Below are 17015 nucleotides of genomic sequence, written 5' to 3'. Positions count from 1 at the left end.
TAAAGACAATGAAAAATATGAATTTTTCCATGATACATCCAATGAATAGGTGCTCCTGCACCAAAAGGTCCAAATTCTTTTTTTTAAAAAGTGCTATCATATTTTTCAAACTTCTCTCAGTAAAGATAGTACTGGGTACTTTTGAAATGAATTACATTGTAGTTGCTGACTTTTGTCATTATATTCAGCGTCTTTTTGTCATGTGGGCTAATGACTCGTTGCACTGTCTCAGGTTATAGGCATTGGTACATTTCTAAAGCAGTTTCATCCTTCACAAACAACTCTCTACATACAGGTATGCATTATATTTTGGAAGATTCCTTTCTATATTAAAATGCATTGACCTAATATTCATCCTTGCAGTATATGAGCCAATATGTGCGAACAAAAATTGAGAGCACAACAGCCTCAACCAATTTCACTCAACTCGCAAAAAATGGAACAGATGCAACATCAGAGGTCTGTAGTAAAACAGGAACTTAACAGTGTTTTATCTAATAGGAATTGAATACAAATGCATCAAGTAGATAAATTTATGCTTATTCTATATATAATGATGAAATTGATTTCTTTTCTGTTATATTTTCAGGTTTCTAAAGCTGTTTTCTGGCTGCTCTATTTTTGCAAATACATGAAAATTTCTCATGATTTTCTTGATTCATGCTTACCACCACTTATGTTCAGCACTCCTGTATAAAAAGAAGTTTCTGCATTAGATTTTATTAGACTTGTATATAGTCAGGGTTGTGAACAAGCACATGAAAATAATCAAAATATTCCAATCAATTTATTTTCAGTCAAGACAAACTTCCATTTGTAGTGTATTTGTAACGTTTGTATTATTTATTAAGCCCAAAGATTGAACTTACAGAAAATAACATTCTTAGAGATGGCTAGCACCTATCTTTTAAATATATAATTAGTTTCACTCACACTGGAAAACAAAGTTCAACTATAAATCAAGGATTCAAAAAGAAAAAGCATTGTCAAAACACTGTCTAATCAAACATTCACTTTAGGATTGGTCGCTGTAGTTTCATCATCATTGAGAAAATTAGGAAAATGATTGAATTAGGAAGTACATTGCCTGTGCATTACAAACACGTCTTTATTCCTGCCAAATTTGGCATCATGTCAGAGTGCATGGGTGACTACTGTCAACTTCAAATAAGAAAGGGACCTCATGGGGGGTATTCCGATTTTTTTTTTTTTGATCAATAAAATGCCTTAGCTGATAAGAGATATTTTAATAATAAAGAATAATTACATTCAGACCTGTAATCAAGTCCATCAAAACGAAGAACAAATCTAGGAATAGAACAGATCTACCGTCATTATAGTGTCCAATGCCTATTTCATCCATAGCTACAGGAGCACCGTATAGCCCCAAAAAGATGCTCAGAAAACTTCATTACAATCTTAAAATATCCACCATTATATCTTGTTAGCTAAATCCTTCAGAAGCAAACCTACTAGCCATTCAGCCAAAAAAACATTCACTACTATCGATCAGTTTATGACTGCTAAAAACAGAAAGGTTTCTTATCACAAAAGCTGCTCCAACTATCCAACAGAAATGCCAATAATGTTATAAATCAACTATTAAAAAAGCAATGGGGCTTCATTGAACCTAGAAGAACCCGATCCAAAACTGGTAAGGAAGATAACGCTATAGCCTAGTGGAAGGCTTAGCTTCCAGGCTCCCTTGGGTTGACGATTGTCCTCTAATCTGTTGAGCAGCATGGATGTCCTGAACACTTACTCTCCTCATCTCTGCAACTCAACAAAGAGTCATTTCTCCTGCCCCCGAGTTATTATTCAATGTTTAGCAGTTGTGCTCCCTGCTTGACCATGGTTCTAACTAGATCATATACTATCTTAATCATAATAGCCTCCCCTTGTTCCTTAGTCACCAGATTCTCTGCTCTTAGAAAGTTTCTACCCCAAAACAATCCCTCATTCTTCTGCGATCTATATAATTTCGTGGGAAAATCAACTTTCTCCCTAACGAAAAAACTCTTTGCTTTGAAGATTTGATTTTCTGCTATGACTAGAATAGGGCATCTTTTTGTCACGGATCCATAATGACATGTGGCTAATGTGAATACAGAATTCATTTTAAAAATAAATATATTCAATTCGTTCTAAATAAATTAGTGTGACCCATTAATAATTTTAGTGTCAACTATTTACACAATATGATATTGTATTGAATAGCTATAGATACTTGATAATAGAGACATAATAACAAATATATTTAATATAACAAGAAACTAATTAAAAACGTTACATAATTATTATAGTAATCATTTAATTTTCACTTATAAACTATTTACTTATAATAATAAAGTAAATGAGGGGCATTGAATTAAAAGCATCACCCTCGGTGGACAAAAGAAAAAGTTTGGGAGAGATATTATAATAAGGACTCATGGATGTATACATATTCATTCAAAAATGATATTTAATAATTTGACAAATATAAAGAGATTCATTATGAGAGTACGAATGGTAAGATGTATTGTGTTTTTTATTAAGGAAAACAAGTTTTGAAAGGTGCCTGAAACCCTTTAGAAAACAAAATATTTTCAATGAAGCTCGAACAAAAAATACAATAGCCTAAGGGTGAAACAAGTCACCAACCAAAACAAGGTGACCAGGGTGGCCTCACAGATAACACAATACACTTTTACCACCAAAACAGTTTTTGAATGGGAGCTTAAAACCCCATGGTTACAAAAGAAATAGACAATTAGTCCTGAACCATGCCAAATTACAAAGAAACAATAGGCCAAAAGGGCCAGAAGATCCAAACAAAAAGGGACAGCGTCAAAAAGAACAAGCGAGCAACAGGTTATGAAAAATAAGCCTCAAGATTTACATTTTGGTCCTGTCTTTTGAGAACGTAAAGACATATCAAACGAAGGATTGGAGGGCTTAACCTTTTTTCTTTTTACTATTGTCCATCCATCCTCCACCTTCCCAGCAGCCTTCTGCCATGCAAAGTCAACAACACCACAACCAACCCCCAACACCTTGTGGCAAGAGAAGAAAAACCACCACCACACGAATTCTGGACCACAGCAGTAGAAAGGATAGTAGCACCCTCCTGAGATAGAGCCGTAAGAGGGGCAACAATCAAATCAATAGTTACAGCATTCAAAGGAGGGACAACTGTATTGGTCACCATCGTAGGGGCAACATTTAAACCATTAGAGACAACAACAAAATTCGCCACTAAAGAATCTTGAGAAAAGTCAACCAACTTATCCCCAATAGAGGAAACTTTTTGATCCATGCAGTGATCATCTAAAACCCCTATCCACCAAGAAGGTGACTTCTTCGATCTAACCTTTTCAGAGGATTATTCACAGTGAGGTGGTCGGTCTTATAGCATTTCTTGCATTTAAAGGGAATACTGTCATAATCAAGAAGTTGAATCCAAGAGCCATTAGGAGAGGTCAACTTAATCATTTCAAGGAGCCCCTTGAAGACATCGATCTCCACAAGAATGCAAGCATACGTCATTTGAAACTCATTGGAAGACGTGGTATCAACCAACAAGAAGTCTCTGAGGGCCTCCCCCACAGCCTCCAAGACATAATCCAACCATAAGCGAAGGGGAAAATTTGACAACCTTACCCACAGAGGGATCTTATTAAAGGATTTGGTCGATGGGTCAAAATCCTTATATCAAGGTTTAGCCACCAAGGGGAACCTCTCCCTGCAAGAGAAACCATGGTGTAGGATGGCATTTCTATCTCCAATGGTAGCAAATTTCACAATAAAAAAGCCCCTTGCCATAGGGTAAATTTGAACTAAATCTAAAATGATAAGTTCTCAATATTTGGATATCCAAGCATGTAGATTCGACAGGGAGGGCCAAAATCCCCTAAAACGAAAAATAGCAGTTGTAGAAGAGAAGTCCTCCACATATGTGCAAATCTCATCAACAATATCAAACTCTAGATCAATCATAATCGGGTTACTTACAATAATAGGCACAACAACACAAAGCCCCAAACACACAACTTGACCTCCAATACTTGCCTCATAGGTAGCCACATCAACGTAAGAGATGGTGGATCTTCCCACAACACCTCGAGGAAGAGCATCAGGAGATTAGAGTGCAACCCCAACAGGAGCCACAGGAGTAGAAGCCCCACCTCTAAATGCAGCAGAGGGGTCATTCACCACCATGTCTTACCCCATTGACCGCTAGAGAATGGGCAGGAGAAGACTGTTGTTCAAACCCAACAAGGACATGCTGTTAGAGACAAAAGTGGGAGCAGGAGAAGCAGTAGCGGGAGGCATCTTGGGACTCTAGTTTTCTAAGTTTTCTAAGTTATTATGTAAGATGTATTATGTTATCTTATTTCAATAAATGAAAATATTAAAAATTATAAAATCCTTTAATTTAATAATTTGACATTATTAAATGTAGGACGATTAGTTGATGTGTGTAAAGTTTCTTACCATATTTCAATGTGAGGCTGATTGATGCACAATTTTCATAACAGATTTGAACTCTGATGTCAATGAATTTGAATTGCTCCAAAATTTGTATAAGTTAGTACAGAAATAAAAAAGATAACAAAGATGTTCTTTAACTTGAAATGATATTGATCCTTTGATATACTTGCATTAATTGATTTTGATGCCTTATTATGTCGGGCAGATCGGGTATACAAATTACATGGAGGGGCATGAGGGTGAATGGGCATGTCTCTAAATGGAGACATGACCATTCACTATCATACTAGTTCAATCTTTTTTTATCATACCCAATTATAGTTAGACTTAACACAAGTCTTAAACATGTATAATTGATCATAATGAACTCAATTCATATGGAGCTTGATATTTATATAGATCGATAATCATCTTTAAATCAAAAGAATCATAATAAGTTTCAATCATGGTTGAGATGTGATCTCAAATAATATATATGTTCATCGGTTCAATTGTATCGATCATATGTAGAATTACATATACTGCCATTATATATATGTATGTATATATAACAATATGTACATCATACTAGTATACATATGTATATATAGAGCTAATCACAATCACAATCATTGTTAGACTGAAGCTACATGCTTTAACACTACCTCTTAGCTAGGGAAGACAAAGTGCATATATATAAGTTCTCCTTATTTGAAAAGTAATATCACCTAGATGGTGATATACAAAATCAAGTCTCATAATATTCTTTCTAGCTATGTTGTGTACACAGATATCAAGTCTCGTGATATCTACCATAAGAGATCATGGTATATCCATAGATATTATGTCACATAATATCCACCATGATAAAAATCAAGATATTGATCTTCTACAAATATCACATCACATGATATCTATCAACATGTTCGTTTAACTATCATGACTTGTCAATGAATATCAAGTCGCGTGATATTCATCATGATAGTAATCTAATAATTATAAAGTCGTCACCTTATAATATTAGAGTCAACATTTCTTTATTAAAGATTGTCACCTTTTAATAATGTACAGAGGTAAACTCATAAGTCATAGAGTCACACATATGACAAAAGAGTTTACACTTTAAACATCTTTATTAAAAATAATACAAATTTACGAAGTTGAGACTTAATCTCATAAACTTACATTTTAACCATACCAAGTTTCTTTTTGAAATGATCAACCTTTACTTTAGGAAGAGCCTTGGTGAGAATCTTAGTTGTTTGATCACCTGTATTAATATATTCCAATTGAATAGCTCTTCTTTCCACCATGTCTCTTATGTAATGGTAAGGAATTTCTATATGCTTGGATCTATCATGAAATATCAGATTCATGGATAACTTAATGCAACTTTGGTTGTCACAGTGAATAGTGTTAGGTTTCAAAGGCTCATAGAATAAGCTAGAAAGCAATTTTCAAAGCCACACTACTTCTGTAGCTCCCATAGTTGTTGCAATATACTTTGCCTCAGTAGAACTCTAAGCAACTAGAGCTTGCTTCTTGCAGATCCATGAGATCAGAGATGATCCTAAGCTAAAACAATATCCTGATGTGCTCTTTCGGTCTTTTACACTTTTAGCCCAATCAGAATCAGTATATCCATGTAACTCCAAGCTGGTATTCTCATATTTAAGTTAATACCCAATGGTGTCGTGAAGGTACCTTAATATATGCTTCAAAGCAAAGAGATGTATTTGACAAGATTTGCACATGAATTGACTTAATGCATTCACAACATAGCAGATATTAGGTCAAGTATTCACAAGTTACATTAGTGACCAAATTATTTGTCTGTATAAAGTGGGATCAACTAGTTTGGATTCAACACTTGCTTCCTTTAGCTTGTGTAAGTTGGTTTCCATAGGTCTTGACACAGGTTGATAGTTCCACATTCCAAATCTTTTTAGAATATCGACAACATACTTCTTTTGATGTAGGAAGGTATTCCCAAACTTGTGTTGAACTTCCAATCCAAGTAATTAATGAAGAATCCCTAAGTACTTCATGTCAAATTTAGAAGTCAAATCTTTTTTACACTGATTAATGACATGGTCTTCTCCTGTAATCAGAAGGTCATCAACATAAAATATTAGAATCAACATATCACTTTTAGTTACTTTAAAGTAAAGATTTGGATCAACATCGTTCTTGGTGAATCCAAGACTTACAAGATATTTATCAATCCTTTCATACCAAGCTCGGGGAGCCTATTTGAGTCCATATAGAGCCCTTTTCAATTTACATACATAGGAGGCAACATCATGAGTCACAAATCCTTTTGGTTGTTCCAAGTATACTTCTTCCTCAATTGTTCAATTTAAAAAAGCAATTTTTACATCCATTTGATGAATTTTCCAACCTTTAGTTGTTGCAATGGCTATTACAGCTCAAACTAAGGTATACTTGGCAACTGGTGCAAAAGTTTCTTCAAAGTTGATTCCTTCCTTTTGAGAGAATCCTCTAGCCACAAAATGAGCTTTATGTTTTTCAATGCTACTATCTAAAACATACTTAACTTTGAAGAGTCATTTGGATGAAACAACATATTTTCCTTTAGGTCTAGGAACTATATCTCAAACATCATTTTTTAGTATAGATTGATAATCTTCCACTATTGCATCTTTCCAAACTTTATGTTTAAGTTCTTCTAAAGCATTAGAAGGTTCAAAGTTTGGAATCTTACATATGAATGTATTATATGTTAATTTTTGAGGTCTTTTGCTTTCTTTGAATGTCCTTGAAGGTGTTGCAAATTCATCTCCTTCCTCTATAATTTTCCTTGCCAAAGTGGCCTTTTAGAATTATTATCAAGACTCTCTTCTTGAGTCTTTGGAAGGATCTCATTTTCATTTGAAGTCTCTTTAGGGTACTCCCTTTGAATCTCAGGAGCAAGAGCCTCTTCTAGGGAACAAGAGAAGTCATCTATAGCTAGTTCATCTGTTTTGGCTCTTTTGGAAGCAATATCTTCTTCAAGGATGACATCTCTATTGAGTTCTATATGTTTCTATCTAGGTATGTAGATTATGTACCCTTTTATTGTTTCTCTAAAACCAATAAGAATTCCTTTTCTTTCAGTAGGTTCTAACTTTGTTCTTTTCTCCTTAGGTACATGAACATACATAGGACATCTACATATCCTTAAATGGCTAATGTCTGGTTTCATTCCTGAAAATGCTTCATGGGGAGTTTTATTGCCCAAATGCGAGTGAGGACATCTATTCTAAAAATAGACTATTGTATGAGATGTTTCGACCCAAAATGACATGCTCAAGTTTTGATCATATAGCATAGCCTTAGCAGCTTCTACAATGGTTCTATTTTTCCTTTCAGCAACTCCATTTTGTTGAGGATTGTAGGGAAAGATAAACTCCCTCTTAATCACAGCAAGTTTGCAGAATTCTTTAAATATTTTAGAAGTGTATTCTTTCCATTATTTGTTCTTAGAACTTTAATTTCCTTTTTTGAGGAGTTTTCAGTTATAGTTTTGAATTCTTTAAATTTAGAAAGAATCTCTTCAGATTCTTTGCGCTTAAGGAAGTATATCCATGTCTTCCTTGAAAAATCATCAACATATATCACATAGTATGAGAACCCTCCTATGGATGGTCTAGACATGGGTCCACATAGGTCAAAGTGTACTAGTTCTGACACATCTTTAGTTTTACTCAAACTACGAGGAAATGGTGTTTTAGTGTTTTTCCCCAAGGCATAACCTTTGCAGGATTCACTATGAATTTGACTTAATTCAGGGATTCCAACTACCAACTTCTCCTTAGATGTTAGAGTACGAAAGTTAATATGACCTTATGTTCTATGCCAGATTTCATTTGAATCTCAAGTCTCATGAACAAGTGCAAGATTTGTCTTAGTGCAAAGCTCATATGATAGTCTTTGTCAAGCACTTATTGTTTCAATCTTCTTGATAGTTGAATTCTTAGCCCATGCTAGCACTTTGCCTTCCATGAAAGTAATTCGATAACCATCATCTTCAAGTGCTGATATAGATATTAAATTCCTTTTAATACCTAGTACATATAGAACTCCAGAAAGCTGAATAGATTTTCTGGATTTTAATTTGATGGTGCAGGTCCCAACTCCTTTTACAAAATGTGCAAAATCATCCCCAATTGTAACTTCTTCATTTGTTTCTATTTGCATGTGTTCTAGGTTGTCTTGATATCCAATGATGTGTCTTGAAGATCCATTGTCAATTATCCAAGTGTTGGACTTGGTTGATATTTGACTAGACAAGGCTGAGTAGAAGGTATATTTCTTATAATCTTGACCTTCGATTGATTTATCAGTTTTAGCAAATGATACTTGAAGTTTTGATCGATCAGGACAATTTAGAACATAATGTCCATATTGATCACATCTAAAACATTGAATTTTAGACAAGTCTTTCTTCTATTTTGACTCTCCTTTTCCATGAAAGTTTCTTTTCCTATTGGTATTCTTCTTCTTAACCTTATGAGAGTTGGTGTTAAGAACGTGAATGTCTTCATCTAAGGTTTTATGTTTTCCTCTAATCGTTAATCTTGACTCTTCTTGAAGACAATCATATATTAATCGATTTAGTTTTGGGATTTTAGATCTTGCACTTATACCTTGTACAAAGGACTCCCAAGAATTTGGTAGTCCTCCTATCACTATTAGGGATAATTCTTGGTTGTCAATCTCATAACTGACTGCAGATAATTGGTCTCTCAATTCTGTGATTCTCATAAAGAAGACACTTACTATTTCTCCTTTATTCATGTTGATATTATTCATTTGTCTTTTAAGAAAATTTTCTACCAATGTTATTTACTATGAATGCATTTCCAAGAGCTTTAAACATGTGATATGTTGTTGCATGTTTTGCCACTATAGGCACTATGTGATCTTGAACGACATCCACGATTATCTTCATGGGCTTCTCATTATTCTCGATCCATAGAGTTTTCTCTAGATCATCTTTACATTCTTCATTTTCTTCTTTTACAAAGGAATCTAATTTGTTCTCTTTTAATAGCATTATTATATGAAGTTATCAACACTTGTAAGGTGGTGTTCGAATCTTACATGTTTTTCATCTTGAAAAGTAATAAGAGACTGCAACTTAATGTGAAAGATGATCTCTTAAACTTAATGAGATCTCTCATTAATAAGGCTTTGATACCATGTAAAGTTTCTTACAAATTTTGATGTGAGGCTAACTGATGCATAGTTTTGATTGCAGATTTAAGCACTGATGCCAATGAATTTGAATTGCCCTAGAATTTATAATAAAGATGTTCTTTAACTTGAGATGTTATTGATCCTTTGATATACTTGCATTAATTGATTTTGATGCCTTGTTATGTCAGACAGATCAAGTATACATATTACACAAAGGGCTCTAAGGGTGAATGGGCATGTCTCCGAATGGAGACAACCATTCACCGTCACACCAGTTCAATGTTTATTTATCATACCCGATTATAGTTAGACTTAACACAAGTCTTAAACATGTATAATTGATCATAATGAACTCAATCCTTATGTAGCCCGATATTTATATAGATCGATAATGATCTTTAAATCAAAGGAATCAAAAAAAGTTTCGATCATGGTTAAGATGTGATCTCAAATAATATATGTATGTACATCATATTGGTATACATATATACATATGTATATATAGATATGATCATAGTCATTGTCAGATCGAAGCTACATGATTTTCAATGTGCAATAGGCTAGTAATATAATCTCTTATGAATATAAGTGAATATAGATTAAAGTATATCTTTAAATTAGATATTTATCTATTTATCTATATTGCATTGTATTGGTCTTATATAAATTATAGAATTATTTATTATCCTTGATTATTTTGTTTAATCAATGAAGTCTCTATCTTATTTGTATTTTATATATACTATAAGAGTCGTGCTTTGATATTTTTTTCATTTGAGAATGTTCTTGTAAAAAGAAAAAAAAGGAGTGACATTTCATTACAGGCATCTTTGAAAGAGAGGGAATAGATAGAGGAAATGATTCAATCAACCTTCAGTGATCTCAGTCTTATTGATTAAGAGGGAGCAAACAATGTTGAGACAGATTTTTCTAATGATCAATAAATTGTCGTTGTCAAGAGGACTATCATTCATACATCGTCACCATATGGATTTTAATGGGCTTAACCCCTATATACATCATGAGGAAGTGATGACTTATAAATGATGTCACTTGTATTTGCAGAAGTTACTATAAGGAAATTTGAGTTGTTGTGAGACATTAATGAAATTTAAGAATTCAATTGAACCATCTATGAGTCTCTCCTTGATGAATGAAACTTGATGTATGAGTTGTAGAGTCATTCATGTGGTACAATCATACTTAATCAAGATATTGGTATATTATGGACGAGTTTGATAAAATGGAAGGACATGTTCGCTTCTACTGTTAAACTAAATAAATGTTTAGACCTTCAATGTATGAAAAGAGCAAATTGGAACTTAGAAAGGAGTTTTCATATTTCATTAAAAAATGTTCAACAATATAAGAATGAGTGAAAATTTTACATTGTGGGGGGAATAATAGTCAATGTTCCATTCCCACTTGAACCTTATTTAGAGGGGAGGTGTTACATTCTCAAATAACTTGAGAAGACAAATTTTGAATCCTATTGTGCATATAAGTATTTTTATCTTTTACATTTATCTACTCTTTCTCTCTCTTATTTGTATTTCTATACATATTATAAGGGTTATTTTCCTTAATCTTTTCCTTTATGTTTGAGGATATTCTTACAAGAAAATAAGGTTGGTAGTTTACATATGCTACCAAATATTGCGCAGACTCAATCTAATGATAGTAGCTCCAAAGACCCTGATGATCAAGATGGATAAAGTGAGGCTCAGGAAGAAAACATCTTTGGTTATTGAGATTATGATATTCTTCTACATTAAGAGGGAGTATGACACTTCTTCTAAGGCAATGCAAGAGCTTAGAAGATTGATACTCAGAGGGAGTCTAGAAATACACGTGTGTAACTGCATGATTTTGATGGGCCCACTCCTATGTATATCATGAGGAAGTAATGACTTATCACTAGAAAATTATATATCTATTCAGAGTGAGTCTAACAAGAATCCTTGGGGAAGAGAGTAACTACTGGGCTTGACTTCCCAAGATCATTGTTTAGAGGGGGAATTTTTTTAGGTGTAATCCTTTGTGAATGATATCTTCTCTATGAGGAAATTCTAAGTGAAACTCCTTGTAATGCATTCTTCTCTTTGAGAGAAAATTAAGGTGTAAGCCTTTGCACCACCCTCTGACTAGGTTCATGGTGGTTACTATTTCACATATGATATGTAATGAAAGGTGACGATCTTTCATTGACATATATAAATAGAAGGTAATCATTGTAAGATGATGATCTTATAAATGGTAGAATTGTTTTGATTAAGTAAAAATAGGTTTTAAAGGACTCAAAACCTTTACATCAACAAAGTTCTAGAGATAAACATAAGAGAAGAACAACGGAGAAAAGATTCCAAAAACAACATGAAACAGACCCCAAAAAAAAACAAGAGGTCATACAAGACAAAGCTAGAAAAGACAGCAAAAGAACAACAAATGAACAACAATCGACCAGCTAAGACGTATTTATCAGGTCAACAACTTGATCCACCAGAGTGTGCATGGTTTCAACAATAGCCTTCACCTCGTCTTTCTTACTAGTTTCCTCAATCTTCTTTGAGTGGGTACAGGTATGTTTACTTGGTCCCTGAGTATCAGCACCCGAAGGGGAATCCTGGCTCTTAACACCTCATTCTTCTTCAAGAAATTACTCACATTGTCCACCAATTGTTTAACCTGTTTATCCATATTACCCATCATAGTTTCAAGTTTGGACACCTTTCCCTAAATGCTACTGATATCCTTATCCATGACCCATTTGTTTAGCTTCCATCACTAGAATCTTATGCATGAGATTTTTCACTTCTTCAGCATTCCCTATGACTTTCGAAAGCTTATCAATGTGTTGTCCTAGAGTTCTTTCCCCTCTGGATGTTTTACTAAGTTGTTCCATTTCCTTGCTCAGCAACAACATTTTATGCTTGAGGATACCCATCTCCTTTTGAATAGAGCTAGGGTTGCCAAATATGCCCTTAGAAGACCCTCGCCCACCTTCGACTTTATCACCCAAATCTAACATGGACCCCTGTTCACCATCATCTCCATAGCCAGATTTCCCACTTTTCTTAGTATCATACTTATCCTTATATCGCTGCAAGGAATATTTTTTCTTCTTCAACTGTTGAGCCAGAGGCTCATCATCAGAAGGAGGAGAGACTCACCAATCTTAATATCCTTTACCCTTTCCTTTGCTTCCACTCCTCTTTTTATAATGATCTCTAACAATTTCCTCCACAAAGTTGCTTTCCCAATCCCGATCAGAATCTTCCTCCACAACATTCTTTTTCTTCTTTTTTAAGCTGCCACTCGAGCCTTTTTTTTCAAACTAACCTACCCCCTTCAGCTTCATCTTGCGTCTCAGAGTCATAGCCCTTATCCTGAATACTCCCTTCTGTATCCTAATCAACCCCTTTCAAGGTTCTAGGTTTCAGTTTTTTTTTGGATTTCAGCAAGTTCATAATCAAAACCATGAGACCCTCATGGCAGGCATGCTCGCCAGTCGGGTCTTTCTGGATGGCCTGGGTAGATATGGTAAGAGATTGCAAAAGATAGAAAGGAAAATCTACCCTAACACCATGTCGAAAATGGTTTGCCAACATAAAGTGGTATCCATACAATTTTGTAAATCTTCCATCCAGAGTCAAGTATTCCATAATCACAAAGAGCACAAAATGCCAAGGATGAGAAACAAAGGTCGGGTTATAATAAGAGTTACCTATTTTAACCAAACAATTTCTCTCCTGTTTTGTCTCCACAAAGTCATCAATCACCTTATCTGAGAGCTTCCTCTCTCTATAAAATTTTATCCCATCCATATCCAGCCCTATAGCCTTCGCAATGACCTCTTCTATGACATTTGTCCGCTGGTTCCTGACCAACACTGAGTCATCCTTCCATGATTTAACAAATTGGTGTGTAATTGCAGGGTTATTTCCTCTGAGTCTCTCCATATAACCAGTGAAATTGCCACGCCTAAGAATGTCCCACACCTCCGGCTTATTCTTCCACTCTACACAGCTAGGCGGTTCCACTTGTTACCTCTTTCTCCCCATAATCTCTATGTCTAATACATTGGTTTGCTTCCTCTGAAAACCCCAAATCACTCTGTGAACACCACTACTGAAACGAGGAGAGGAAGAAACAACCCAGAATTTGTGTGAATTGCCCACATTCTTAAAAATTATAACCCACCTCACTCCAAAGGAGTTAATCTCATAATTCACTGACAACATCGTAATTAAAGGAATTTTGCTAAGATCTCCATTTATCATGCTTAACATGGTCGTGGCCATCTGGAGGTAATGTATCATATGACTCCCATATGATTTTATGATCATTACAACACACCACCTTCGAAGCCCAATCTGCAAAACCATTGGCTTCCCTATAGCTATGGGATATTATGCAATTTTGGAACGAATTAATAATGTTAAAAGACTTAGATATAATATTGCTAATAGTCCATGAAGGTGGATTGATTTTATTTAAACAATTATTGATGTTGAGGGAATCACCTTCAATCCATATATTCTTCAAATTCAAACCTTTGGCGTGAATAAGATTGTGAAGAGCAGTAGAGCCTTCAACAATGTGATTAGTTTGGCTCCCTAATGGTATGGCCATACCACCAATAAAGTCACCATTAGAATTTCTAATCACAACTCCACATCTAGCAGTACCCAAGTTCCCTTTCAAGGCCCCATCAAAGTTCATCTTAAACCAATTTATCGGAGGACAATCCCATCTTGCATTATCCCTTGGGTTAGGATCCTTTGTATTCATATTCAAACTCCTTATATTCCAATTGTTAAGTACCCCAACTTCCCACTCATTACAAGGTTGTTGTCCAGTACCACAAATTTTAATGTTTTCAATCAAAAGGACGTTGGCTTTATGGAAAATCTGAGCAGGATTGGATTCTACCCCTCTAAAGATCTTGTCATTACGTTCCTTCCATATGCCCCAACACAGATAAGGAAGAATAAAATCCCACAATTTGATAATCAAAGAATTCTTGGAAGGAGCCTTCCAACTAGAAAAGAATAGCTAGATGGTAGCATGGGAAACCCAATCCACATTCATTAAACTCCAAATTTTATCCCAAACCTTTTTTGTAAAGGGGCAATGTAGCATAATATGATCCACCAATTCCCTGTCATTCTTGCAGAGAACACATCGATTAACAATGATGAAACCTCTCTTCTTAAGATTGTCAAGAGTTAATATTTTATTTTGCAAAAGAATCCAAAAGAAGATATTAACTTTGGGAATCATACCTTTCACCCAAGCCTTAGCCCAGCAAGGTTCATTATGATCCTCAAAAGAATTAGCAAAGGCTGAAGCAATAGAGTACATACCATTGGGATCAGCTTTCCAAATTAGAGCATCCTCTTCATTTTTCAGACAACAAGCATTCAAGCATTTAACAAGCTCTGCCAAATTTAGGTCCACCCTAAGAAGATTACCCACAAATTATCCTTCTAATAACCAAAGTACCAAATTGATTCTTGCATTGTTCCATATACCCATTCCACCTTGGGTCATCACAAAGGGGGTGATCCAAGATCCATATATCTTCCCAAAAAGGGACTCTTGTTCCATTTCCCACCTTTCATTTTATCCCTCTCCTTAAGATATGTTTAAAATTCTGAGCATTCTTCTAGATCAGAGAACCCCCTTGATCAACATCAGAATAAAGTAAATGTTGAAAATCAAAGTGATCCCTATTATATTTATCAGCCCAGTTGTTCCTCCATTCCTCCTCTTCCTTGTGCCATCTCCAAAGTAGTTTAGCTAGTAAGAGTTCATTCATAGGAGAAATCCTTTGCAGGCCAAGCCCACCCTTCCCCCTGGGAATACGTACATTCTCCCAAGCAATAAGAGGAAGTCTCTTTTTAGTCTCCATACCAGTCCACAAGAAAGTCCTCTCTATTTTCTCAATAGCAAGTGCAAACTTTCTCATAATTTTAAAAACACTAAAAGCATAAAGCAGACACTTTGAAGGATATATTTCAAAACAATAACCTTCCCAGCCTGACTAAGGAGAGATCCCTTCCAACCAACAAGTTTCAAGTGTATTTTATCTATCAAAGAATTCCAAAAATTGTCAAGAGGTGTTAATCCCAATGGTAACCCCAAATAGGTTCCTGGCAAAGAGCCACTCTCACAACCAATAATCCTTTGAATCTTTAATTGTCTTACCTCACTAACATTGATAAAGTAAATCACACTTTTACTCCAATTGATGTTTTGACCAGTTGCTTCACCATAATCAATCAACGCCTTATTAATGTTCCTAACATTTCACACTAAAGCCTCCCCCATGACAATAGAGTCATCCACAAATTGTTGGTGCGAGCACGCAAGAGTAGAGGAAGAAGTGTTGAGACCCACAAAATCCCCCTTAATCACCATATTATTCACAAATCTTCATAGGCATTCAGCCAAGATAATAAAAAGAATTGGAGAGATCGGGTCTCCCTGTCTTAGGCCCCTTGAAGCCTTAAAGGGGGTAGGTGAACCATTAACAAGCATTGAGAAAGAAGTTGAAGAAATTAACATAAGTATAAGATTCTTGAATCTTTTATTAAAGCCAAATGCTTCCAACCCCCTAAGAAGGAAGTTCCAATCCACTCTGTCATCGGCTTTAGAAAGATCAAGCTTGAGAAGAAACCCTTCCTTCTTAGACACCACAAGAGAATGCATATTTTCATGAATAGATATGATGGAGTCCAAGATCTGTCTACCCAAAACAAAACCATTTTGCTGCCTAGAAATGATAACCGGAAGAAGGGAAAGAATTCTAAGAGTGAGAACTTTAGAAATGATCTTATAAAAAGAATTATGCAAACTGATAGGCCTAAACTGATCCATGCTATTAGTGCTCGACTTCTTAAGAATAAGGGCAATAAAGGTCCCATTTAATTCTTTGAGAAGGTTTCTAGTACCAAAAAATTCCTTCACACCATTACAAACATTGGCCCCAATGATATTCCAATATTTATGAAAGAACAAAAGAGGAAACCCATCAGGACCAGGGGCTTTATCACCCTCGAAAGAGAGAATAGCCTTAGAAATCTCATCCATAGAAGGAATGGAGGTAAGGGATAAATTCTGGGCCTCTGAGATGCAAGAAGGAATGCTCTCTAGGAACATTTGTTGCTTGTCTAAATTCAAATCTGGGTCACATTGCAACAAGCTACCAAAGAACTCCATAGCCTCCCTTTTAAAAATCTCTTCATTACCAATCAAACCTTCCTCTGTGTTGAGTTTGGAAATTTTGTTAGCCACCCTATGTTTCATGGTAGTCAAATGAAAGAACTTGGTGTTCCTATCTCCTTCCTTCAAAAAGA

General features: G+C 35.1%; 1 protein-coding gene and 1 long non-coding RNA gene across 8 annotated transcripts in view; both read left to right on the top strand.

Annotated features, from left to right (window-relative positions):
• LOC149568454 (uncharacterized) overlaps positions 1-807 on the top strand; it is a 334059-nt gene extending 333252 nt beyond the window's left edge. For all 7 annotated transcript variants that reach the window (XM_089821382.1, XM_089821379.1, XM_089821377.1 and 4 more), the window contains 3 exons: positions 233-295; positions 364-459; positions 590-807. In XM_089821382.1, coding sequence (XP_089677508.1) covers positions 233-295; positions 364-459; positions 590-697 — 267 coding nt within the window. In that variant the 3' untranslated portion in view covers positions 698-807. The remainder of the gene's footprint in view (positions 1-232; positions 296-363; positions 460-589) is intronic.
• A 7632-nt stretch (positions 808-8439) lies between these two features.
• Positions 8440-10165, top strand: LOC149568453 (uncharacterized). Its single transcript, XR_016362563.1, has 2 exons — positions 8440-8758; positions 9843-10165. It is a non-coding gene; the product is annotated as an uncharacterized LOC149568453 (long non-coding RNA).
• Positions 10166-17015: the final 6850 nt, after the last annotated feature.

The sequence above is a fragment of the Cupressus sempervirens genome, chromosome 3 (genome assembly GCF_028749045.1).
Source record: "Cupressus sempervirens isolate cs-2001-9-10 chromosome 3, ASM2874904v1, whole genome shotgun sequence".
Classification (NCBI taxonomy): domain Eukaryota; kingdom Viridiplantae; phylum Streptophyta; class Pinopsida; order Cupressales; family Cupressaceae; genus Cupressus; species Cupressus sempervirens.
This window is presented reverse-complemented; position numbering and strand designations above follow the sequence as displayed.